The following is a 25,623-nucleotide window of genomic DNA, read 5'->3' on the forward strand; positions in this document are numbered from 1 at the left end:
ACAATCTATTTTTCGTGTAACAATCTATTTTTCGTGTAACAATCTATTTTTCGTGGAACAATCTATTTTTCGTGTAACAATCTATTTTTCGTGCAACAATCTATTTTTCGTGTAACAATCTATTTTTCGTGCAGCAATCTATTTTTCGTGTAACAATCTATTTTTCGTGTATAAATCTATTTTTCGTGTAACAATCTATTTTTCGTGTAACAATCTATTTTTCGTGTAACAATCTATTTTTCGTGTAACAATCTATTTTTCGTGCAACAATCTATTTTTCGTGTAACAATCTATTTTTCGTGTAACAATCTATTTTTCGTGTAACAATCTATTTTTCGTGTAACAATCTATTTTTCGTGTAACAATCTATTTTTCGTGTAACAATCTATTTTTCGTGTAACTGTCGGGTTTTACCCGTTTTCTCTTTTATTTTTTCCCTCAACGCAAGCTCTTTTGTCAATTTGACACGCCAAAACCTCTGATTTCCTGCTCAACAAGTTTCGCGCCTTGCGATCTTGTTGACGCACTTTCGGTGCCTTGCGCACACGGCGACGCGAATCCAAGATTTCTCAGCACTTCTCCCGCAAGAACGGGTGCAAGCCGGTCGATGCCGTAAGGCTCGCCGTTTCTCATAGGTTTTAAGGTTTTAAATTGTTACAAGTTTAAGGTTTTTATTGTTTTTAATTCCAACATTTGGGCGCGGCTTGCGATGCCACGCCCCGTTCTACAAAAGTATATTTCTATTAATTTTCAGCAAAAACAATCCAATCGGTGTTCAAGACGTACAAAGACATTATGCGAAACCGTCTGCATAATGCGATTTTCCAGAAGAAACTGAATGAAGAGGACACGGACCGCGAGCTCACCAAATGGGAATATTATCCATTCATCAAGTACTATCGAGTGAACCTAGCAGACTGGGAGCGAAGAAAGCGAAACATGAATGAAATGAAAGTAGGGAACAAGGAGTCAATTGAGCAAAAGGAGACTGCCGAAGGAGACGATGAGTCTATCAAAAAACGATGGAGGATGGCGAGGATGTTACAATGCCTGCAAAAGAGGATGATATGCAATATGAGCAGGAAGATTACCAACATGAGCCAGTCAAGTAAGTTGATGTTGAATTATCCATCAGGAACTTTTAGAAGACATGATTACAAAATAGGAGAATTATAGTTTGGTTCCTTCCAAATATTCCAAATGGTGGTGGTTTTTTGTCAAATAAATAATCCGCGCTATTTATTTTATTATATTGTGAAAATATTGTTTAAAACGTTCGTGTGATACTAGAATATTTGTTTAGATTAAGTTCTGATCTTTGACCAGAAGAGCTTTCGTATGACATACTTTTACTGAATAAATTAATCAAATAATCGGAGATCCCACTTGTGGTTTGAAGATAACAAATGAGTGCCCATATATGTTTACACATCATATAATAGTGAGAGTGCCACTTGAAAAAAAGCAATTCACTGACTCCTAACCATTATTTTTCAGATACAACCATGATTCACAATACGTGACTGAAACACGGACTGTCATGATTTCTCCAAAGACGCCGGGCGGAGAATATCGATTGGCAAGAGAGACAAGAACTTTTCTGCGAGAGCCTTCAACCCACAGAAATGTAGGACTCCTTGCATTTTTCTTGATTTAAATTGGCAGCATTCAGGTCACAGAAGATGTCGCCGCAACAATTGCAGAAGTTGAGAACGACGTGACTCAGATTGGCCGCAATCACCCGGATCTCAGATAAATCGAACCACGCAGGCGCCGCTCCAAACCACGCAGGTGACTGCCCACCACGCAGGCAACGCGTCAAGACCACGCAGGCAACCAAAAAGCACGCAGGTGACGCCTAGAAACCACGCAGGCGACTCAACGGTGGGCAGCTGTGGGCAGTGGCTGCAAAACCACGCAGGCAACGCCTACAAACCACACAGGCAGATAACAAAGTTCGCGAACAAACATTTCCAGCATCCCAATTTTTAGCACTGTAATTATTCCATATTTTTGCGTTATTCTTGAGATTTTCTGCGTTGAGGAAGAAAGGTACCGCTTCAAATGGATCAGAATTTGTACTATGTAAGTTTTTGCTTTAAAAATGTTCAAATTTTCAGTTAAAAATGAAACAAATTAGGATTACTACGGATATTAATGGGACATTTCAATTAAAAAGTGGATATTATTCGTTTGTCTAATGGGAAAGGAGAAACCCACTTAAAATTTGAACCTACTCATACAATGTTTTAAAGAGAATAATATAATTCTACAAAAATATACAATATTAAAATATTTTCAGTGTGTGCCTAGAAAAAGGAAATCGGCAAAATCAATTATTTCTCGGGCTCAAGAAGAATCTAAACGATCAAAACGACAAGAGAGTGGAAGTAATGACATAGAAAATGGAAATATTGTAGACGGATCAATTGATGATACTATTGAAGATGATGTAGTATCTCCACTTTTGCCGGACAGAAATTACACATATGCAAATACCGACAATGACAGCATCAAATCAGGTAAGTACACAACGATTTTGAGATGAACCGGTCAAATTTATAAATATTTTATAAATATATAATAAATATTTTTAGATGAACGGTGGTCAGCTCTCACAGAAAATTATCTTCATAAAATGGACTTCCTACTTCATTCTACACAATCCAAAACAGCAATTAACGCAAATTTCTCGGCTCACGATATTTCGAATGAGCATGTGATGAGAAGTATTCTGTTTGAAAAAGATTATTTTCACAAAGTACAGGGATGCGACAATTGCAAACGTTTCATCGAACAGTAAAAGATAGCACATGTTATGATTATGAGTATTTTTTTACAAAAATTTTCAGAACAACATAATGTGCAGGAGATCTTCATAGCTGGACTAAAACCAATGAGATGTCCAATCGCAAGATTGATCCAGAACGCGGCAAACTTTTGGGTGGCCGCTGTAAGTTGTGAAATCTCCAGATGTAGTTAAAATAGTTCACTTTTCAGACAATTCCTCCAGAGCTCCTCCACACCTTCAGTATCCCCCCAATTCGGTGAATCATCAGATTTTTCCAGGAAGACTTCTCAATTGGCCTATCAGTAAGCTATTCTCGTCCAATTTGTTTCAAAACAAAAATTTTCAGACGTTCTTTACAATATTCTACATATTGTATCCGGATTCGAAGGACAGTTCCCGAGTGCGGATTTTGGAGATATTTTCTCCCGACAGGTGGACCAAAAATTGTAAACACTGTTTTCTATTTGCGTTACCAAAACTCAAAAATATTCCAGCTTGAACGCACGAAGAAAGATGAGCCAGGAAAAGGAAACACCATCACACTGATCGCTCGAAGGGAAACAACTGTCTTATTCGGCTTCATTCTGCTATTAATTTTTTGTTGTTGTGTTTTTTGAGGTGTTTTTTTGTTAAAATTTCGTTTTCCTTTATCGATTTGTTTTAGGTTTCATTTGTTATTTACTTATTTGTTGGATTTTTTACTCATTCGTTGATTTATTAGGTGATTGTTTCTTATTGTGGTTCTTCTTTCATAATTCTTTTTATTTTTATCCAATTTATTGCTTCTCCTTTCTATTTTGTATATTAACTGCCCATCCTTCCCCAAGATTCTTAAATTTCTTCTAAACCCGTTAATTAAAAAGTAAAAAAAATCACGTTTATATTATTTTCTGGTTCTTGCTCTGTTCTCGTCAAACTCTTTTCGCGTCCAGTGCGCATATTATGCGCACCTCGAGCGCCCCCTTTGCGCATCAGGTGCGCGCGCCAGGCGCATTCCCTTATTTCCGCGCGCCAGGCGCGAAACGTGCGCGCCCCTGGAGGAGCGAACTGCCGAGAACAAAGGTTATTCGACTCAACGCCCGGTTAAACTCACAAAAGTAAGCTTTTATCAACATTTATGACCTTTTTTTTTTCGTTTTTCCATTTTTGTAGCACATGTGCTATAGTATGTATATGCATGGAACGAGAAAAGTAGGAACTTGTAAAATTATCTGTAAATTCATTAATTTCATTGTTCAATTTTTGCAGGCTCTTTCCACATCAACCTGCTTTTGATCATGAACCGAGTGCCGCCCGTATTTATTGGTTTTCAAAGTTTCCCATCCTACTACGTTTCTATAATATATATACATATATGTTGCATCCAATCACCCCCCCCCCCCCCCCCCCAAACTATATTGTAACTAAATCGCCGGTTTCCTTGTTGAAAATGTGTGTGTACGAGACTAGCGATCCCGGAGCTTTTTTTACATTGATCCAGTCTCTCTTTGGATGTCAAAAAATGAATGAAGATTTTTGAATGAAAAGCAAACATAATTTTTTAATAATTTTCGGTTCCAAAAAAAATAATAAAAAAGGCTGAAAAATTTTTAGTTGCTTGAATTGTCTCAAACTGATCCCAAACAACCAAAATTCATGATGTAACTTCCCAAACATATCTCGAAAAAAAAGAAGCGCTTTTTTTGAATTTATCTAAAAAATTGGAAAAAATGATCGACCGAAGAAGAAGCTGGCAGAAGTTCACTAGTTTTTTTTAAAATTTTTAACCGGATTGATATTATTTTTGTAAAGCCTAATAATGAAATTCGGTCGTTTCGGGCGAGTTTTGGATATTTAAACCAGAGAAATACAAATTCTTTAAACGAATGTTTAAAAAAAAATCTAAAAATAGTAACACACCTTGATATACATATTATTAAATGCGTGGTAGCAAACTCAGAGGAAAACAATTGCACATAGGTATTCAAAAAACTCTTGTAGTCATTTTTAAATGTTTTCCAGATTTCGCTAATCCATCTTCAATTTAGCTGAGTGATAATTTTCGTTATTGCAAAATATTATTGAGTCATCTTTCACCTTGGTGAAACATCTACAGTATCCCCAGACCACCTTCAAAATGGTTTAGGTTAATGTATAAAACATAACCTTTTGCCTCTTAGCATTTTCCCATTCTTCTCCTCCGTTTTTCGCGTCCATATAATAATTCGTTTTTGACCCCCCTCACTCATACAGGGCGTCCAACTTCTATAGCACCCCCCCCTCCAATTCGGCCGTTTGGAGCTTTTCAAAATATTTTTTGGAAAAGTGTTAGTGCAGTTCGATAGCAAATGTTGAAAAACCTATGCTCCCCAATTTTTATCATGATATCTCAAAAATCACGGAAATTAGGTCAAAATATCTGAAAAATGGCCGTCCAACTTCTATAGCACCCCCTCTGATTTTTGACAAATTTCTGTAAGTTCGGGGTTTTCTTCGTAGTTAATGAATTTATTTTGTAAATAACTTCACACCAAAATAATCAGGTGGTTTCACTTTCACATTTAAAAAATAAATATAACATTTGAAAACACGTGGAATGCCTGGGATTGTCCTGGAACGTTCTTATTTGCTTCAGAGGCCATATCTCAGCTCCCAATGATTTTCGCAGCACCAAAATTGATCAAAATGTTCTTTTACGTCTATTCATTACTATGTAATTAGTTGTAGAAAACATTTATTCATATGAACCAAATGGTAAAGGGAGCAACTTCAGTGGTTTTTAAAAGGTTCGGTTTAACCATGAAAACGAGCGTTCGGAGGCGCAGAGCTGAAGGTTTTGACTTCGTATTGTACAGAACTTCAGCTCATCCTGCTCAAATGTCTTTGAGGCTTCGATTTTGATTAGAAGTCTTTGAAAATTTATACGGAAAAGATCATGAGACCGCTCAAAAAAGAGGACAAAGGCAAAGCGAAGCCGCAAGTCTTTTTTTCAAGCTAACATGCGAAAATGTTAGACAGAAAAGTAAGATATACCTTTCCGAATGACGATTTTGCTAGTTGTATTTATAACTCAAGTTAAATTTAGCGAATTCGCTCATTGAATCTTTTTTTGGTCAAGTAATGCAAAAGCTACCAGACAAAACATTGAACCTGCGATTGTAGATGTCTGGCATCTGATTTACCCATGGATTTCCACGGATTTGTTGTTCATATAAAATAATTTTTAATTTTTGCTATAATGTAGTAATTTTTAGTCGAAAATGTATTCCCAACCATTATCTCTGCGCCTCCGAACGCTCGTTTTCATGGTTAAATCGAACCTTTTAAAAACCACTGAAGTTGCTCCCTTTACCATTTGGTTCATATGAATAAATGCTTTCTACAACTAATTACATAGTAATGAATAGACGTAGAAGAACATTTTGATCAATTTTGGTGCTGCGAAAATCATTGGGAGCCGAGATATGGCCTCTGAAGCAAATAAGAACGTTCCAGGACAATCCCAGGCATTCCACGTGTTTTCAAATGTTATATTTATTTTTTAAATGTGAAAGTGAAACCACCTGATTATTTTGGTGTGAAGTTATTTACAAAATAAATTCATTAACTACGAAGAAAACCCCGAACTTACAGAAATTTGTCAAAAATCAGAGGGGGTGCTATAGAAGTTGGACGGCCATTTTTCAGATATTTTGACCTAATTTCCGTGATTTTTGAGTTATCATGATAAAAATTAGGGAGCATAGGTTTTTCAACATTTGCTATCGAACTGCACTAACACTTTTCCAACAAATATTTTGAAAAGCTCCAAACGGCCGAATTGGAGGGGGGGTGCTATAGAAGTTGGACGCCCTGTATAATGACAATTTCATCTGTATGGGTGGTATTTTTCGTTTTCAATCGACAAGGTCAGCTGTTTTTTCTTGCTCTTTTCTTGCCCGATCGTAATCGGTAGACGAACATCTCAAATTTTACGGGTGTCTTTGTCGGAGGGCTTCGCGAAAAAAAAATTAGGGAATTAAAAAGAGGGATCTTAAAAATTTTAGTTGAAATCTATAAGCATTATGTGATACGGCTATACTCTATTCTTGACTTATAAAATAATTACGAAATTTTGAAAATGTCGTGGAAAAGTCAAATTTTCAAGACTGATTTTTGTGAGAAAGAACGTTTTTTGCAAAAAAATATTGTTCTTTGCTTCGGAACAATTTTTCAATTTTTAAAGGAGCAGCTGGTAATCCTAAACATTTTTTTGTAATACTGTATCTTTTTTAGTTTCCAGTGTATATCTTTCGAATTAAAAAAATTTTCAAAGTAAAGGAAAACAATTTTCTTTTCGTATAATGTTAAGAATTTTGAAATTTTAAAACAGAAAATTTAGAGGACTTTGAAACCAATTTTTTTTCTTCAAGAATTACAGATGGCTCAAACATATATAAAATACGTTTTTATAATCTAAATGCAACCGATTCAGCTTTGAGCTTATTCTGTGACTTTCAATGTGGAATAAAGTTGGGTTACTGTAGGTTTTTAATTCAATGCTATATTTAAAAAGTTTCAAAAACCAGAATGAAATCATTAATAAAGAATTTTTCAGTACGAATATCCTTGGAATTTCCAGATTTAATTGCAACAAAGTTTTATTAATTTACAGAATTGCTAAGAATAGAATTTGCTAAGAATCCATTTTTGCTCAAATAATTTGTAGGAAAAAAGTAAATAAATATCCAAATAAAATACATTTCAAATTCCTCAAAACCTAGTAGCTAACTAAAAATCCAAAAAAACGGTTAATTGCAACTGGCAACATTTGACCGTGTTACAAAAGGTTCAATTTTTAATCAATTAGAGGTTTTTATCAAGAAATAATTTTTGTACAAACTAAAACCAAGACAAACAGACAAGTCAGGAGCTACAGTATTTCTACAATGTACATCGGATCAAATGTTCAAGTTTTTGTGTGTGTGTGTTAAGCCACTGTTTCAAAATTTCAAAAAGTAGACTGTCAGGAAAGTCAGCCACAAATTGTAGAAGCAAAGATGGAAACAATTTCACATGTTTTTACTGTTTTCAAAAACCCCAAAAAATTATTCAGAATCGACTGAAAGCACCTACCCAAAAGTACAATTTCCTCCAACAAGGGGTCAAGATCGAGCTCCTAGAGCACCGATAGCATTCAAATATAGAAAAGAAAAGGAAAAGAGGGAGTAATAGGCACTCCCCTCCTGTGAAACGGGGCGGGTCCCAGCACGAAAGAGTCGCGGCGACGAAGCGCCGCCTCTTTTTTGGCGACTGATGCCACCCGCGATTGGATAGAAGTCCTCACACGACGATAATTAGAGAACGCCGAACGTGAGAAAACCTGGTGAGAGACGCCAGACAAACATACATCGGGAGGGAGCGGCGCCCCGAGACTATGGCGGTGGAGGGGGACACCGCTATCAGTTCTCGCGACGACATATTTTTCTCTGGCTGACACTCCGCGAATCGTGTGATCTCTGCGTTTTTTGGGGACACCTGTAAGTACGTGTGATCATGGAAAGAGAAGAGACGAGAGAAAATTGCAAACTTTTAGTTTTTTTTTATTTCCTGTAATTCAATTTTTTTAGGTTTTGTTCGAACTTTCATTATCATTCGTTGGGAAGGCTTTTCTAGAATTTTCTGTATTTTAGAAAACTATTAAACATTCCTGGAATGTGACCTACTTTGCCTTAAAGGAAATTGAAACTATGTCTGTGGATCCACAAGTTGGAACCTTGGAGCCTATTTAGAAAGCTTAATTATATTTTTTCGAGGGAGCTGTAGAAAAATTTAGGACTGGAAATTAATAACTGCTCCCATGTGACCTAATTAATATTCATAAGCTAAGTAGTTTCTTTCAGGTTTTACTAGCTTTTTTCATTTCTTCATTTGAATCTTAAACCCCCAACCCAACCACAATCTTTTTTCTGAACACCAGCGTCACCAGTTTCAGACTGATTACATATCTAAGCCTACAGTAATCCAATATTTCTCAATTTCGCCTAATGAGCACCTTCAGATCTTGTGTTCAGTTAGCAGAGAGAGAATGAAAATTGGCAGTTTCAACGCACATATTTGATCTCGACTGTGTCCTCGAAATGAAAAGAAGAAGAAGTGGTAGAAACAAAGTGAGATTGACAAGAAAATTACAGAGGAAAAATTTTTGGTAAAGGTTGATTTGGACCTGAAAATATATTAGGAATGTTTTCGAGATAAGCTACCAAAAACTTTGAAAAGTAATAGTTTTGTTGGAAACAGTCTTACCAACTGTCAAATTTCTAGTGACTCACTATTTAGTCAAACCGTTTTTCAATTACCTAGATTTGGATTTTCAGTCAAAAATTTTTGACCTGCAATGGATAACAATTTTCAATATGACTTTTAAAGTTTCAGAAATTTAAATTTCCCAAATTTTCCCGAACCAAAGATATTTCCAGTTCCACTTTATAAAAGTCGTTAAAAAATTTTAGGTTTGAGAACCAATTTTCTAAAGGAATTTCTGATAAATTTTGACTAAATTCTTGTTTTCAAATGTTGCCGAATGGACTGTATTTACTCAATCTATTTTTCGTGTAACAATCTATTTTTCGTGGAACAATCTATTTTTCGTGTAACAATCTATTTTTCGTGTAACAATCTATTTTTCGTGTAACAATCTATTTTTCGTGTAACAATCTATTTTTCGTGTAACAATCTATTTTTCGTGGAACAATCTATTTTTCGTGTAACAATCTATTTTTCGTGGAACAATCTATTTTTCGTGTAACAATCTATTTTTCGTGTAACAATCTATTTTTCGTGTAACAATCTATTTTTCGTGTAACAATCTATTTTTCGTGTAACAATCTAAACAGTTTGCAAGCTTCGTGAATCTTTTGAGAAAAACTGTAAAGTTCGAGAGAATGAGAAATGTGCTTTTGATGATTTCATCAAGAAGTGCTCATACGTTCAGGTAAATCTACATCTGCTAATAAATAGGCGCGAAATTTTGTTCCAAAATTACAGTGCTCGGTCTCGACACCACAAATTTGTGTTAAATGCGAAAACGTATCACCTTTGGCCTTCATTCCGAGATGACAAACTTTTTGGGTGGCAAAGGTTCTTTGGGGGCATAGTATCCAAGGAGACAAAGTATCCAGTAGACAAACTGGGGTGTATCTTGGGGGGCATATCTTTGGTGACAACCTTTTTTTCAACTAGTTTTTTATATGTATTTTTCAACTAATTTTTGTTCGTATTTCTCTGGAATAAATTTTTTAATGCAATTTTTAATGGATTTTCAGCGTATACGTATAGCTATAGTTCAGCTATAGCTATAGCACTCAATTAACGACAGGTGCAAAGTTCACCAAAAACTTATTTATTGGGAAAATGCTGAGAACTGGTTGAACAATAGAACCCGGTAGAAAAGTGAAAACCGGTGAATAGAAACACGTGAATCATGGATGGCGTTGTGAGACATGGAATGAATTATTGAATTTAAAACAATTGAGTATAACGTAATAAAAAACAATGTAGAAACTCTACAAACAACAAAAACTAGCAATAAAAACAACAATTGAGTATAACGTGATAAAAAACAATGAAGAAACTCTACAAACAACAAAAACTAGCAATAAAAACAACAATGAAATTAAAAATGTAACAAGTAAGAAAAGCTACTAGGTTTTTATAAAAATTTGAGTTTATTGAACTCTATCAAACTTTAGATCAACGTATACGAATTCTACTTTGGCTCTCTTACCACAGGAAGAATTCGGATTATTTGAAGAAAACTGAATCGAATCTGATTCACTTTCATTTCCAAAACTCTTTGTGATCGTTACTTTGACACTACTTCCGGCTTTCAGTATTCCAAAATCCGGTTTAATTGTGATGTAACTTCTGTCATATCCAGCTTCAAATTCCACATCGCAGTTATTCGGATTTCTTAAAACAAGGAACTTTACGCGAATTGATCCAAAAAAATGTAGTGATTTCTCCGATGGAATCAAAGGCTTCGATACTGAATCTGGTGTCGGAGAGTATGGACGAGTTTGCGTTCTGAAAATTTTAAATAAGATAAGGAGAATATAAATAATTTGTTTAACCTTTTTCTACCTGAACTGCGTGAATGTGTGGAAGTGTCAAAAGAAGTCATGCTGGATTCGAATAACTCATCATCTTTGGATGTGACCAGCGCTGAATTTTCATTTTCCACGTTGTCGATGTTTGAGTAATCTGATTGGGGCTCCTCGTTTTCATCGTCAGAATTTTCAGACGTCCTCAATCTTCGACTATCCGTATATTCAGAAATGTCTGATTCGGAATCACCACAGCTGTTGGCAGAATTTGAAGAGTTGTTGACCGTAAGCGCAGTGTCGTTTGCATATCTAAAAATAATAATAGAACCATAAATCCAATTTTAGTATAAATTTGTGGTATATAAAAACGAGAAACGGAAACTAACCCATTTGGCAGACGATCATAATTGTCTTTGGAAAATTTTGTGAATTTTCTCTTGAATCTTCTGGCTTGTCCTCTGGTCTCCCTCAATCTCTCCGTTTTCAGAACTGTGAAGGTTGTTAAATTATCCAGAAGAATTTTTTAAAATAAATCCCTGGTGGATTCATCCAACGATAATAGAGCAGCAACGACGTGGGAGCAAACGTCTGGAACTTTTTTACAAGTCCAGCATTTGAGAAAGTTTTCCTCATGAGAAACTGTGACATAGTCCTTTGTACCGGCTGTTTGGACAAGAAATTCCGAGTCTGATGGACGAGTATGACTACTCGAAGATTTAGAAGGGACGTGAAGTCGATATCATTGAAACAAGACTGAATATTCGGTGGAATTTTCAGAAGTGATGTCACTGCGTCGATCCCCAATACATTGAGTGCTTTCATTTGATCTTTCAACGACGCTGTTTTTAGAGAAGGGTTGAAGTCTTCAAAAATCACAGTCTCATCTTCACCTGTGATTACAGCATTAACCATTGATCTCAATTCGTCTGAAAGGAAACGTTCATAAAGTTGAAAAGCTGAAATATAATAATTACCATCAATAAACTGAATCAATTTCAGGACAGCTGTGTATCCGCACTCTGGTTTTGTAATTGACAGCTTGATGGTACCATTCACACACTCGATACTGTTGGTAGTCACTCTATGGACAAGCATTCCACTTAGCAGCTTTGCTTTCAAAGAGTTTGATTCAAACAAGCTCTCTATTCGCTCACGAATCCAATTTTTCAGTTTAATTCCCAAGTGAGCACATTCCAATCATCGTTTCATGTCGTTGATATTCAACGCCCCGAATACTCCTCTTTTAATATCATTATTTCCATTTTTATTTCCAAAAATCTCCCGAATTTCATCTTGTGTTACTTTCGTGCCGGCGTTTTCTTCAAGATTGTTTCGTCGATGAATATCACATCGAAGGAAAATGGTGTCACTAAAATGGATGCCTTTTTTCATAGCGGAAAAAGCTGCTTCTCCATCAGTGATCATAGCTGGAATTTTTTTGATTTTTTTCGGGTCAAGTTCCTGAAGAATCTCGTTCAGACGGCCAGAAAAATCTTCGAAATGACTCTTGTGTTTGGACGAATGGAACATAAATCCCAAAACTACATGGCGCAGTTTCGATGGAGATGACTTTGTATGTTGATGCGTTCTGAAAACTTCAATTGGTGAAATTGGAAAATAAAAATAATCACTGACCGGAACACTGGAATAAATCCAGTAGTGACAGAGATGTATCCGTTGGAAAGACCGAAAGTTGTATCGAGTTCGATGATAGACGCCACTCGAGTGTCAATACCTCCGCAGGTATACACCTTACAATCCGCCAAGTGTTTGTTTAGATCCGCAGTTCTCCAGTTTTCAATTCCATCCATACGATTTCTATATGTCGTAATTTCCGTGTAAGTTGGGCACGATTTCAGGAATAGTCCAAGCATCGATTTATTGAAATAAATAAACCTGATTGAGTTGCGATGCGATGAGTGATATGCATGAGAAAACATTCGAGAGAGATCGCATAGATCGGCGGGATTTGTGACAGGTCTCGGTCCTCTATTAAGTTTCACAGTTGTCAAAACGTTACGTTGCTGGTTTTTGATTTGACGCTTCGAGTACTTTCCACCGAGCATTTGATATACCATCAACACTGTGCGACCCTCCAACATCTTCCTGATCATCAATGCCTCTTCCTTCGACAATTTTTTTCTTGCAACTTTCAAAGAAGTGTAGTCGATAACATCGTGACTGGACCCCAAGAATAAAATCCAGCAGAGCTTTGTTGCTTCTTCAATAGCCATGTACTTTTTGAAAAGATTGGTGGCAGGAGGTGGCGAACTACAGTTGATTCTTCTAAAAGTCCTTCCATCAACGCTGATGGTGTTTTTCCGCGGTTTCATTTCAGATCCCAGCGAATCTTTCTTTTTCGACCATCGGATACCGTCAGAATTGATAACCTCATCTTCAGTTTTTTCTCCGATGTTGTAACACGCAGATAATTGCAGAAAACTATCGAATTGTGGCGGTGTGTAGTCTTCAATGTGACAGATTACGTTGTACCTGCAAAAAAAAAAGACGTTAAATTTATTAAAGACGAGAAATTGTATACTTTGTGTTGATCAAGGATCGAATCACATTTTCAGTAAACAAGGACACATCCCGTTCGGTGAACTCCTGCCACGAAAACATGCGAATATACCTGAAAATTAATTTTTTTTAAAGAAAATCACAAGAACAAATACAAAGTATTAAAAAAACTGGAAAAATGAGACGAACTCCTTTAAATTTCAAACATATAGCTAAATCCTAAAAAAAAAGATGAAAAAACTCGAATTTTGAACGAAAAATGGAGATGAGGTGTTAAAATTGATCGGAAAATTAAATATTTAAATTTTATAAAAATTATTATGCAAAATCTAAATGAAAATTGAGAAAAAACGGAGAAAATTGTGTAAAATCAAAATGAAAAAGAAATAGGTGGATGTCGTCAATCGTGGCGCCTGCACAGTTGTCGTCAAGTATGGTGTTTGCACCGATTCGCGCAACTTATGTTGTGGCGCATTGTCTTTTTCGCATCATTTCCCTTGTTTTCCACCGAATTTGTATATTTTTTTGTTCACTTTTTGTGTAAAATTATTTCTAAAAACATTTAAAAGAAAAAGAAACCGTTTTCATTTTGGAAATTTCGATAAAAGCTCCGTTTTCGCCCATTTTTACCTTGCCCCCGGTGAACCTTTGTCACCCAAAAGTTTGTCGCCTCGGAGCATTTGAAGAAAAAATTCTAAATTTCTAAATTTTTCGATCAGTTATCCCTTTATACTAATATTCCACTACTATTCTATATTCCTTTTCGTATCCCGAAGTATTCTGCAGATGAGTGAGTTTAAAAAATGTTTTTAACAGGTGAGATTTCAAAGTTCCGCATTTCCACCAGGGTCTACTGTTGGAATTGTCCCTAATCAAACTAGAGACAATTTTTCAGTACGTTTTTGGTGGTGGCAGGAATCTTCTATTTTTTAGATGTGCATTTTCGATTAACAAGGAGAAAAACTGTCATGGGCATAAAAATCAATGTGTTTTTACAGGAGTATAGCAACTTCACAGAACGGTTGGATCATGTCGATGATTTTCGCCGAAAGAACATGAAATTTTTTATAAATATCTGTCTTAAAACAGATGTATCTTTTTGGAGAGTCGAGGAACCAAAAAGTTATCAACTTTAACATTGTCAAGCTCAAAACAAAGAACATTTTAATAGTTGTAAATATATTTTCATCATCATCGAGAACTGAAATGTAGTGAGATGTAGTACCAATGAGGTGATAAGAAGAGTCGTATGCTATTCCAAGTTAGTTGGACGTTTTACAGCTTTTCCCAAAAGACCATCGTTCATACATTCAATTGTGAGGGAATTATAACCGATAATCGATTGAAAATTGCATTAAAAAACTTATTCCAGAAAAATGTGAACAAAAATTAGTTGAAAAATACATATAAAAATCTAGTTGAAAAAAAGGTTGTCACCAAAGATATGCCCCCCAAGATACACCCCAGTTTGTCTACTGGATACTTTGTCTCCTTGGATACTATGCCCCCAAAGAACCTTTGCCACCCAAAAAGTTTGTCATCTCGGAATGAAGGCCATCACCTTTAAACAGTACTGTAGCTTCAAGCTTTTGTCGATTTCAGATTAAAAAAAAATTGTTTAAAAACTGAAAAAAAATTTTTTTTTAGCGCTTTATTAGACTCAAAATTATCTGAAAACACCGAATTTGATAATGAAACGTCTTGAAAACTTCCCAAAAAAAGTTATGACGACTCAAAAAATGACCTAAAATTAGTTAAAATTTGAAATTTGAACTAGTTGTCAATGTCGCAGCTGCTGGAAACAATTTGTTTTGAAATCACCGTTAAATTTTGAGTATAAAATATAATTATCTTGCGTTTTCAACTTCATTTAGGTGTTTTAAATTCGATGGACGGCGAAATTTGGTTTAAAAAAAAATTTAATTTAGGCCATTTTTTGAGCCGTCATAGCTCTTTTTTGATGGAGCACGTGGAGGGCGAGTGAGGAGACGCCCTTTTGAGAATCGACTTATTGATTCATATGTATTTTATAACAAAATTAAATTAAATCTGCACAAACTTCATAGGAGGTGCCAGAAATTTCCAGAAAGTTTTTCAATACAATATTATAGTCAACCTGTTCAAATTTTCAAATTGTGAACAATGTTTTTTTCTGTTTCACATCAGAAATATGTGTTGCATTTATTGATCATAAACATAATTCTAGTTATCATTTTCCGCTGAAGTAGGATTTGGTCTCTTATCCACGTTGATTTCCCTTTTGAGCATGAAGTGCATGAACTCTTCCTCCGTAAGCAAAGTGTACATTTTATCCGGATCATTTTTGTACTTTGTCAGGTCGAACTGAAAGCACTCAATTAAATTTCACAAAAGCGACATAAATAAACATTACAGATCCGTCATGAATGATGAAGAGAGGTCCAAGATGAGCATGAAGATAAGGATGGGATCCAACATTGTAGTTATTCTTTTCCGGAAATTCTGCGAGCATCATACATCCATGTATGGTTACCAGGGCGGTTAATTTGTTCACTGAAATGAGATACATTAAAGTTAGATCAAATTTACACTATGAAACATTACAATTTTCACACTTCTTCATTGAAATTACAACATGTGCACCATAGAGATATGGCATCGTACTTTTTGCCATTGCCTCGGACCATTGAAGTACTGTGTTGTAAACAGTATTCTTGTATTTGACTTTTTCTACCAAATATTCGCAGTCTCGTTTTATCAACTTCTCATTGTCTAAGCAATCCGTCATCCACGACTCTTTCACAAAAATTATTCCGTTTAATATCCAAATCAATAGATCAAGATCATTCGTTTTCAGTGTTCCATCAAATTCTGTTTGGACAATACAATGAGTTGTATTTGGCAGAGGTTCCATGGATGTCTTAAAATGTTATTATAATGTTGTCATTTGGCGACAGTTTCTTGCTGCAACTCTTGCCAAACTCTTACCCAAGTATGACTCAAGAAAAATTATGGGAAAAGTTTGACAAAAGGTGTGCAAGACTTACGATAGATTGGAAAACTAATAGAAATTTATTAGTGACATTGTCATCGGTTTCTTTGTCAATGAAAATATGGAATGAGCTAACTGGAAATATCTCTGGAACTTGAATACGGAACTTCTTCTTTCCATACTTCTTATAAATAAGCCCAATCGTTTCAAATTGTTCCTTCTTATCACCATGAGCTAACTTTGTTTCGGAAACCAATATTTCTTCTGCGGTCTTGTTCTTGGCGTTCAAAAGTGTCAGATCAGCTCCATTCTTGATAAGAATCTCAACAAGTTCTACTTTGCCAAGTTTAGTAGCAGAGTGTAGTAAAGTGTTCCCATGATCTGTAATTTTTATCGTAAGTGCAAGAGATCAAAGAAAATGTTACGATTGTAGGCATTGATGAAAGCTCCTTTTTTGATAAATTTCAAAGCATGTGCTTTATTGCTTTCTCGTACAGCACCAAGCAATCCATTTTCTCCGTCCTTTCTATCCAAAAACAACTGAAAGTTTTCTTTGCAATTGAAAGCTATCACGTATATTAGCTTACCGAATATCTCCATCTATTCTCAAAGTTTTCTGGTTTTCCAAAGTAGTAAAGATACCATATTGCAAAGTTTCTTCGTCCACTGCTGGTTAATCCATAGATAGAAATTATTCCAATGAGAACAATCAAAAAGATGGCAACAGATATTAGAATGACGGTGAGATATGCATTGTTCACTCTGAAATATTGTTAATCAGTTTTTGTAGGATGATAGCAGTCAAGTGAAAAAGTCACAATTAAGACCGTTTTCTCATAACGCAAATTTAAAAACAATCAAATTGTAAGATTAAAAATTAACAAGTTTTTAAAGAAAAAACCCGACGCAAATCTCAAGATTGACTACCAATTTGCAGCCCTTAGTTCTAGCATTTTTTCGCGACCAGGCCTATGTAGTCGCTTAGTCAAAAACTAAAATCACTCACACTTTCTCCGCATCCGTCTTCTTCTTGTTTTTCTGTGGTAATAATCCGAAAATCTCATCAAAATATGCTTTCACTTCTTGAATAACTCCACTAGCCGCATGTAATTCCCCTTGATAACGAACAAAATTCAAATCATATATACGATCGGTAAGATGTTTCGAGTTTTCCACAGCTTCTTTGAAATCCTTCTTCACTGAATTCAACTTCATCAGTTGATTCCAAACCTTCTCGAATACATTCCGCAGAATTTCCGCTGCGTCACGAATCCCATTTATTGTTGCTGATTTTTCGAATATTTGTCTTTGAGTCATCAAGTCTTTATTGAGAATTTCATTTGCAAAATGATTAAGGTTGTCCATTTCTTCAATCATTTTTCTAATGGTTGTCTTGTATTCAGTACTCCAAAATTGTCTCACTTCGTTAGATGGATTATGCTTTGAAATTTCATCATCAACTTCTTTTGAATAGTTTGTCGATTTCAACAATTCAATTTTATTGTTCAATGCGGTTACAATTTGTGCAAGATTGATAACACCCAATCCAAGAATTTTAGAGAGTTTTTGGCCATTCTTTAGTTTGAAGACTGGATTAGTTCTTCCAGTGGAGACATTTGGTTCCGGAATATTTCTTAAGAAAGTTTCAGCTGTTATGAAAGATTGTTTCATTCTTATGTAACCGGAAACTGAAGAATTCAACAATTGCATCGCTATTTTTTCTTTCCAATTCTCTAATGGATGAAATGAATTTCAATAAACCACGAATTACCTCTGAATTTGAATGAGTATCTTTGAGACATTGCAAACTGATGAACAGCGGAGACTTATTCAAGTCATTCCATCTACATTGTCCATGAGCTAAAGTTTCATTCATATTTTTAAAGTTTTCTTCAAATTTATCCTGAAGAGTACGAAGCTCCATAAACGTCTTTGTAAACTCATTGATTTCGTCGAAATTGGGAGTTTTACGAAAAGTTTCCTTCAACTCTTCGAGATTCATTGGGAGCAGATTGATTTTATCAAGTTTCTCCAATGAATCCAAGCCGGCATTAACCAGATCCGTGTCAATTCGACTTGTACCTAGGCACCAATCACGAATTTCATAGAGACTATCAACCATTTCATGAATCATGTGAAGTTGGTTATCCATCTCATCGAATGGTCCATCGATAGTCTTTTCAAACATTGAACAGTTCCTCAGAGTATCCTCCATTTTCTTGATGTTGGTTTCACTTGAATTTACATTTTTGAAGCTTTCAGTAGTAGAAAATAAGGAAGTTATGTTATCAATTTTTGAAAAATTTGCTTCGATTTGTTTGTCAAAATTGAGCCAGGCCTTCTCAAAATTGGATATAATTTCTCCGAGTGTAATGAACTTTTCAAGTGCTTTTTCCAAGAAATCAGTGTTTCTTCCCATAGAAACTTCGTCCTTGAACCATTTTCCTTTAAGGTCATTCTTAATTTTTAAATAGTCTCCACGCGCTGAAAATCCAGTCGAATATACCCAATCATCAAAGTTCGAGCTTTTAGTTTTGTTTCTAGAATCTAGAATCTTATTTATTTCAACGTGAACATTGACTTCCGGGGTCTTCCAGATATTGCGAACCTCCTGGAAAGTTTTTTGAAATGTTTTCACATTGTCTTCCAAGTTGTGCAGTTCTTTTCCTTGAAGTTTCTTCATAACATCTCTCATTGATTTTACTTGTTGAAGCACAAATTTTGGGGAACTCAATAGAGTGGTTATACGACCATAGCTATCTTTGATGGATACCACGCAATTTTGAATATTTGAAATGTTTTCTTTCATTTGCAGAATAGTATCTTTTTGTTGTTCTTCGACAGAACCTGAATGGCCATTCATTACTTTCCAGAATGTTTGAAGTAACATCATGAGATTCACATCACACGGGTTTGAATACTTTTTCAGTTGCGGGTCCAGCACTGTATTGAAAAAATTCACAAATGTTTCATTGGAAAATGAAGATCTAATCCCAATTGTTTTTTCAAACTGCTCGCATATATCGATTAATTTTGGCAAGGTACTGCCGTATTGATTGGTAGCTTCAGTAATAAATGTATACCTATTGAGCATTCTATGAAGATGTGAGTTTATTTGTGATGGATCGTGTTTTGCTATTTCACCCACAACACTCGGTTCCGTTTCCATTATTTCTCCAATGATAGTTCGGAATGGGAAAGTCTTTTGTAGAAGGGCAGCAGTTAGACTGACAGCATTGGTCACACGAGCCAGGACAGCTAAATTTTCGAGAATTGTTCGGAGAGGCAATACAGCTGAAATTGCAATCATTTAGAACTTTGAGAAAATAATTTGTTCGGTATTTAAGCTCATTAAAAGAACAATACATTGCATAAAATTACTCAAGACCGCCCACCAGTCTCCACTCTTCTCTCGCCTTTTCGCCTCGCGCGCCGAAACATTTATTACGCAGCCAGATAGCTTGTTGAAGAAAAGTCAATTTTGAATATTAAGTGTCTGATTTAAATTCGAAAAAAACTCAATTGACAGCCCTACACATTGGGTTTTTAAAACAAACTTGTATGAAAAAACAGCTAAGTCTAATTTTTGTCTTATTTGGCTCCAACTTACAAGTTACATTAGCAGCTCTGCTATTTCGAATACTCTTATCCAAATAACCATCTTGCGATAGTCCACTCAATGCACCAATCAACAGAAACAGAAATGTTGTATGAATCCACATCCAATTGTTTCTTTCTTCTTCTTTATTATTAGCGTTAAAAATTGTTATGCTATTCACACAAGGTACTCTGAAAATTCTATTCAATTTTCCTGAAACTGAAACCAAAATTGATGAACTCACAAACGTCGATTGGTTTTTAAAAACCGACAAAAAGAAATGAATTGTTTTGACCAAAGTGTATTTTTGTTGAATATAAAAACGTGGAAATGAACAACTATTTCCCGTGGATTTTTTTGAAAATAATTGTCAATAATATTTTTATATTGTTTTTTAATTAATCATTTATTGAGATCTTCAAAATGAACCGAGTTATAACCTTTCAAAGTAGAGCGATGAGTTGTAGCGATGCCACAGAATATACGGTATATTAGCACTTTCTTGGAAAAATCTTGTACCAGTGTTGAAACATATATACTCAAATCAACTATTAAAAACGAAATGTCACTCGAAATTTTATTTGATACAAGTAAATCTAGTTATCACCTCCAACGGCCACTGAAATCGGATTGGGATTTCTGTCAATATTGATCTCCCGTTTGAGCATGAAGTTGATGAACTCGGCCTCTGTGAAAAACGTGTACATCTTGTCCGGATCATTCTTGTATTCTTGAAGATTATACTGCAAATAAATAGTTGAAAGTTTTTTAAACTAATCCTAACATGCGCTCACAAACGTTTCCCCGGTGCTAGCTTTACTTCTACCTTCACATTGGTCTTTCTCTCCCCTTCGCCTCTTCCTTTGTATTTTTTTTTCTCTTACTCGAGTTGAACTCTTTTAGGGTTCGTCTCGTTTTATTAGTTTATTTAACAAATTTCTTATGCTGTATTGCTCTTGATTTTTTATTTCTTCTTTTAAGTTAAATAAACACAAATTCAAAAATTCAAACGAAAAAAAAACAATCATACCTGTCCATCGGTTATGATAAAAAGTGGTCCGAGATGTGCATGAAAATATGGATGAGATCCGACATTGTAGTAATTCTTGGTAGGAAATGCGTCCAATAGAGTTCCACCTTGTGAGTTTATAATAGATGTCATGGTGTTCACTGAAAAACTCTCTCTCTCTTGCCTGCCTACCACCTGTGCGTGCGCCTGTCTGTCCATCTCACTATCAGACAATTCTCACGCTGCATGTCCCTGCTCGGTTCACCGCCTCAAATCACACCATCAAAAAAATTCTTACGATTTGCATAATCCCCCAAACAAATTGCAATATACACTCCGTAAAGGTAGGGTGCCGATCCTTTTGACATTGCTTCAGACCATTTGAGAACTGTATTGTAGACAACATTATTATATTTGACATTCTCCACCAAATAGTTATAGTCTTTCGCGATATTTTTCTTGTTTTTCAAGCAATCGGACATCCAACTTTCTTTCACAATTATCGTTCCATTGAAAATCCACAACAATGATTCCAAACTATCCGTTTCCAAAGTTCCATTGCGACTTGTTTTCACAATACAGTGAGTAGTACTTGACTGCGGTTCATTTGATGCCTTAAAAAGTTATATTCAAATTTCATTTACTTTGATATTTGTAAACTTACAATCGATTTGAAAACCTCCATAAATTGATTGGTGAGCTTGTCATCTGTCGATTTGTCGGCGTAGATATGAAACGAGCTGACTGGAAATAGTTCAGGGACACGGATTCGAAACTTCTTGTTCTGATATTTCAGATAAATGTTTTTGATTTTCTCAATTTTCGCCTTCTGATCTGCACGAAGGACATCAAGATCTGTCCCAATTATCTCTTCTGGTTTCTTGTTCTGCACATTTAGAAGTGTTCTATCAGCTCCATTCTTGATAAGAATTTCAACAATATCAGGATACAGGCGTTTTGTTGCTAAATGTAGGGCGGTATTGCCATGCCCTGAAATCAATTTCTAGTACAGTAATTCTTAATTTCAAACTTACGATTGTATGCATTAATAAATGCTCCCTTTTTTACACAATTCGCCACATTTGTTAAATTGACTTCTCTGACTGCTTCAAGAAGTGAGTTTGAATGATCCGTTTTGTCCAGGAAAAGCTTTAAAATTACAGAATAATCATCTAATCAAAGTTTTCAAAAACTAACCGAATATCTCCATCTTTTCTCAAATGCTTCTGGCTTACCAAACCAATAAATCCACCATATCAAGTATTTGTTTCGTCCACTCTCAGTTAATCCATAAGCTATCAAACCACCCAACACTATCGCAAATAAGATTCCAAAGGAAATTATGATGACGCCAAGATAGGAATTTACAAAGCTGAAAAAAATAAATTGAAAAATTCCTAATTATATAATGAACTAATGCGAAAGACTAAAAAAGTTCCCACAGCCAAGACACAGAAAACTAACTCACACTTTTTCACTCTTGTTCACTTTGAAAATCTCATCGAAATATTCTTTGATGTCCTTTATACTTTCTGACGCTGCTCGTAAATCCTGATGGTTAACGGTAAAATCCAGCCAGAGTTCAGCCAAATTTTCAGAGTTCTTCTTTGCCATTTGGAAATTTTTATCCTTCACATCGTATGAATCAAGTTGATCGTGAACATACTCGAATAGCAAATCAACTCCTTTAATCCCACTGACATTCGTTGCAACATCGAATAAAGTTCCAATGGTACCCAAATCACTGCCAATGTATTTCCTTGCTTCCATATTCAGATTGTCCAATTCTCGAACGACGTGTTCCAGTAAGTATCCAGGAGATCCACTCCAAAATTCTTTAACCTGCTTATTCTCGTTGAAATTTGCAATTTTGTCATTCACTCCGTTGTCATAATTTGCCGAGTTTAGAATTTCACTTCGAAGCTTGTATGATTCAATGAGATCTCGAAGACATATCATACCCTTTGCGAGTTTTGTTGCAATTTTCATCGAATGTTTGAACTTCAAAACTGGATTTTGTTTTGTTAATTGCTCATTCTGCTTACTCTGCCTGCGAGTCTCTTCTAAAAACTTTTCCACTGCTACATAGTCCGTTCTCATGTCTGAATAGATTTTAACAGCATCTTTGATCTTTTTATGATCAGACGAATTGCCTATTCTTCTCACTGAAGTTATGAATTCAACTGTTGAATGGATTTTACTTGACTGGAATTCTTTCATTTTCAAGCATTTGAGATTAGCAATCGACTTTGATTTAGTAAGATTGGCTGCTGTTTCTTCCATAACATCCACTAAATTAACCTTGTGCAAAAGTTGGTAATCAGTGTCATACTTTTTCTGGAGTAAGTGAAATCTCAAAAATCTCTCGAAAAAATCGTTCAGATCTTCAAAATTTTGAATTTCTCGTACCTCATTTATCGTCTCTTGTGGATTCAAGTTTTCCAGATTCAAGTTATTTAACGAGTCCAACGCAGTTTCCATGACATCGAAATCATTCTGTTTCACGGTTTCATTGCACCATGCTAGAACTTCAAAAATAGTCGAATTCAAGTCACTCAACGTTTTACTATGTTCATCGAAGCGTGCAAAATCTTCAGTCTGAGCAGAACCTTTCCAACATCCATTATAAATTTTCTTCATGTTTTCAATCGCTCCTTCACCAGACGCAACATCCGAACATTGATTGATACTAGAGTAAAAACTCAATGATTCCAGCAAATTTTTCCGTTCTGCTTTGAAGAATGCTTTGAACTTTATCCAAGTGGTTTCTAACTTCCCAGTGTATTCAGAAAATTTGAAGAAGGCCTCCAGTGAATTTTCCAAGAATTTAATACTCTTTCCATTTGCCACTTTCTCCTTGAACCAAACGCTATTCAAATCTTCTCTGACCATTTTCAAATCTTCAATCAATCCATATCCAACAAGTGAGAGCCAAACTGCCATCGTCTTATTTTGAACCATATCCTTGTGTAGTTGTACTGTCATTGAAACTTCCTTGTAAACATCTACTTGTGGAGCTTCCCAGTCTTTGATAATCTTCTTCGCAATATTTTTCAACTTTTCCAAATCATTGGGAAAGTTCTCATATTCGATCTGTTTTTTCTTGAACAGCTCAACAGTTGCACGCGCCGAAAAAATATTTCGAAAAACTTCTCCCACCTTCGAAATCGGATAAACAAATGAATAGTATTCTTTTATGGAGGTCATACACTGCCGAACTTCTGGAATTCGATTCTTCAAAGTAACGATAGCTATCTTTTTGTCATCTTCATTTGCTGCCTTTTTCTCATTAATCACATTCCAGAATTCAACAATCATTTCCACGTGTGTTTCATTGCATCCTTTCAGTCTGGAGATTGTAGAGTTATTCCCAAGGTGGTCGAAGAAGTCATGAATTTTAGTTTTGTTGACTACATAATCCGACGAAACAGATGTCATCAAATCCTCATTCAACTTCAATATTCTTAGTAAATCATCTTTGTCTCCATTCGTGCTCTCATAGATTCTCTTGTACCTCTCCACAATACCATCCAAATGATTATTGACTGTCAATGGATTATGCGTGATTATTGTACTAAGATTTGCCAGATTCGCCTCGAGTAGTTCACCAAGAGCTGGTCGAAATTTGAATGATTGTTGAATTGCTGCAGCTTCGTAAGCAATGGCGAGAGTCACACGGGATAGTTTGTTAATTGTTTCGTAAGCAAGTTCCAGATGAGATTTAACTGAAAAAGTTATAATTTTACTCCAAAAAAATAATGTTATTTAAGCTCCAAGTTCATCGTTCTCATAGTCAGTCAAACTTGATTTTAGGCTTACGCCTTATTCTCGATGTGCGCATAAAGAATTATTGGCGCAATGACCCCCACGCGATCGAAAACGGGATAATCACGCAACCAATAATTTGTAATGGTCTCGCTATGCCAATGATGCAAGGTTACTGATTCGCACCACACAAATTAAATGTATTATTGTTGCGAAGTTGAAGTTTAGAGAATTATGGCACTAGATACAATTGAAGGGAAATCCTTCTCCACATCTGCGACCTAAGTACCTGCAGTCTTACGCTTCTTCCTACTTTCTACCTGCCAAACGCCTGCCTGCCTCATGCCTGCCTAAGTACTGGAAGAAACATGGAAGAAAGAAGCCAGAACAATCGCTCCGTGGACACTGGAATGCCACACAGTCGGGGATTTTTCGTCGTTAATTCATAATACCCACGTAGTTTATAGAAAAAACACTTAAACGCGCCATACTGTCGTGCCCCGATTATGAGGAATTGCAGTATTCATGGTGCTATCGATCAGTTTTGTGGCACATCAAAGTTTGAAATCACTAAAAAGTATTCCTGAAATTTGAATTACCTGCTCCTCTGGCATCTCGACGAGCCTCAGACACACCCTTTGGATCAATAACACCTTCTCCCTTGGCAAATATGATGAAGGGCAAAAGGAATGGAATTTTATGAAGCTTCATCCAAATAGTTTCTTTTTTTGTTCTTTATTTTTAGCGTTAAATTTGAATGTTTTCCAATTAACGGGACACTGCAACGAATGAGTTGGAGATTGTGAAGAGAAATTAAAAACTTACGACAGTCGCTCAGAGGTGATGATGTAAATAATAATGTAATGAATTGTTTTTCTGTGAAATAAGATCAGACGTTGAGATAAA

The 25,623-nt window shown here is 35.6% G+C and overlaps 1 protein-coding gene and 3 pseudogenes across 4 annotated transcripts; 1 reads left to right on the forward strand and 3 right to left on the reverse strand.

Annotated features, from left to right (window-relative positions):
• The first annotated feature begins 1,022 nt into the window (after nt 1-1,022).
• On the forward strand, nt 1,023-3,337 carry C18H2.9 (annotated as a pseudogene). The gene is made up of 9 exons: nt 1,023-1,108; nt 1,498-1,627; nt 1,673-2,085; nt 2,303-2,522; nt 2,598-2,799; nt 2,853-2,953; nt 3,001-3,093; nt 3,138-3,237; nt 3,286-3,337. Coding segments are annotated over exons 1-9 (1,397 nt in total).
• Nucleotides 3,338-10,476: 7,139 nt separating this feature from the next.
• C18H2.2 lies at nt 10,477-13,476 on the reverse strand (annotated as a pseudogene). Its single transcript has 6 exons — nt 13,397-13,476; nt 12,490-13,347; nt 11,829-12,442; nt 11,241-11,780; nt 10,882-11,163; nt 10,477-10,834 (listed from the first exon to the last, which is right to left on the reverse strand). Coding segments are annotated over exons 1-6 (2,732 nt in total).
• Nucleotides 13,477-15,540: 2,064 nt separating this feature from the next.
• Nucleotides 15,541-20,101, reverse strand: C18H2.3 (annotated as a pseudogene). The gene is made up of 8 exons: nt 19,956-20,101; nt 17,352-19,639; nt 16,933-17,107; nt 16,771-16,885; nt 16,401-16,726; nt 15,958-16,273; nt 15,767-15,906; nt 15,541-15,717 (listed from the first exon to the last, which is right to left on the reverse strand). Coding segments are annotated over exons 1-8 (3,683 nt in total).
• A 403-nt stretch (nt 20,102-20,504) lies between these two features.
• C18H2.5 (BRCT domain-containing protein) lies at nt 20,505-25,558 on the reverse strand. The gene is made up of 9 exons (NM_171197.5): nt 25,543-25,558; nt 25,317-25,496; nt 22,421-24,677; nt 22,150-22,324; nt 21,987-22,101; nt 21,617-21,942; nt 21,251-21,566; nt 20,974-21,113; nt 20,505-20,686 (listed from the first exon to the last, which is right to left on the reverse strand). The coding sequence occupies exons 2-9, from the start codon at nt 25,426-25,428 to the stop codon at nt 20,540-20,542; spliced, it is 3,588 nt and encodes a 1,195-aa protein (NP_741231.2). The 5' UTR covers nt 25,429-25,496; nt 25,543-25,558; the 3' UTR covers nt 20,505-20,539.
• Nucleotides 25,559-25,623: the final 65 nt, after the last annotated feature.

The sequence above is a fragment of the Caenorhabditis elegans genome, chromosome III (genome assembly GCF_000002985.6).
Source record: "Caenorhabditis elegans chromosome III".
NCBI lineage: Eukaryota > Metazoa > Nematoda > Chromadorea > Rhabditida > Rhabditidae > Caenorhabditis > Caenorhabditis elegans.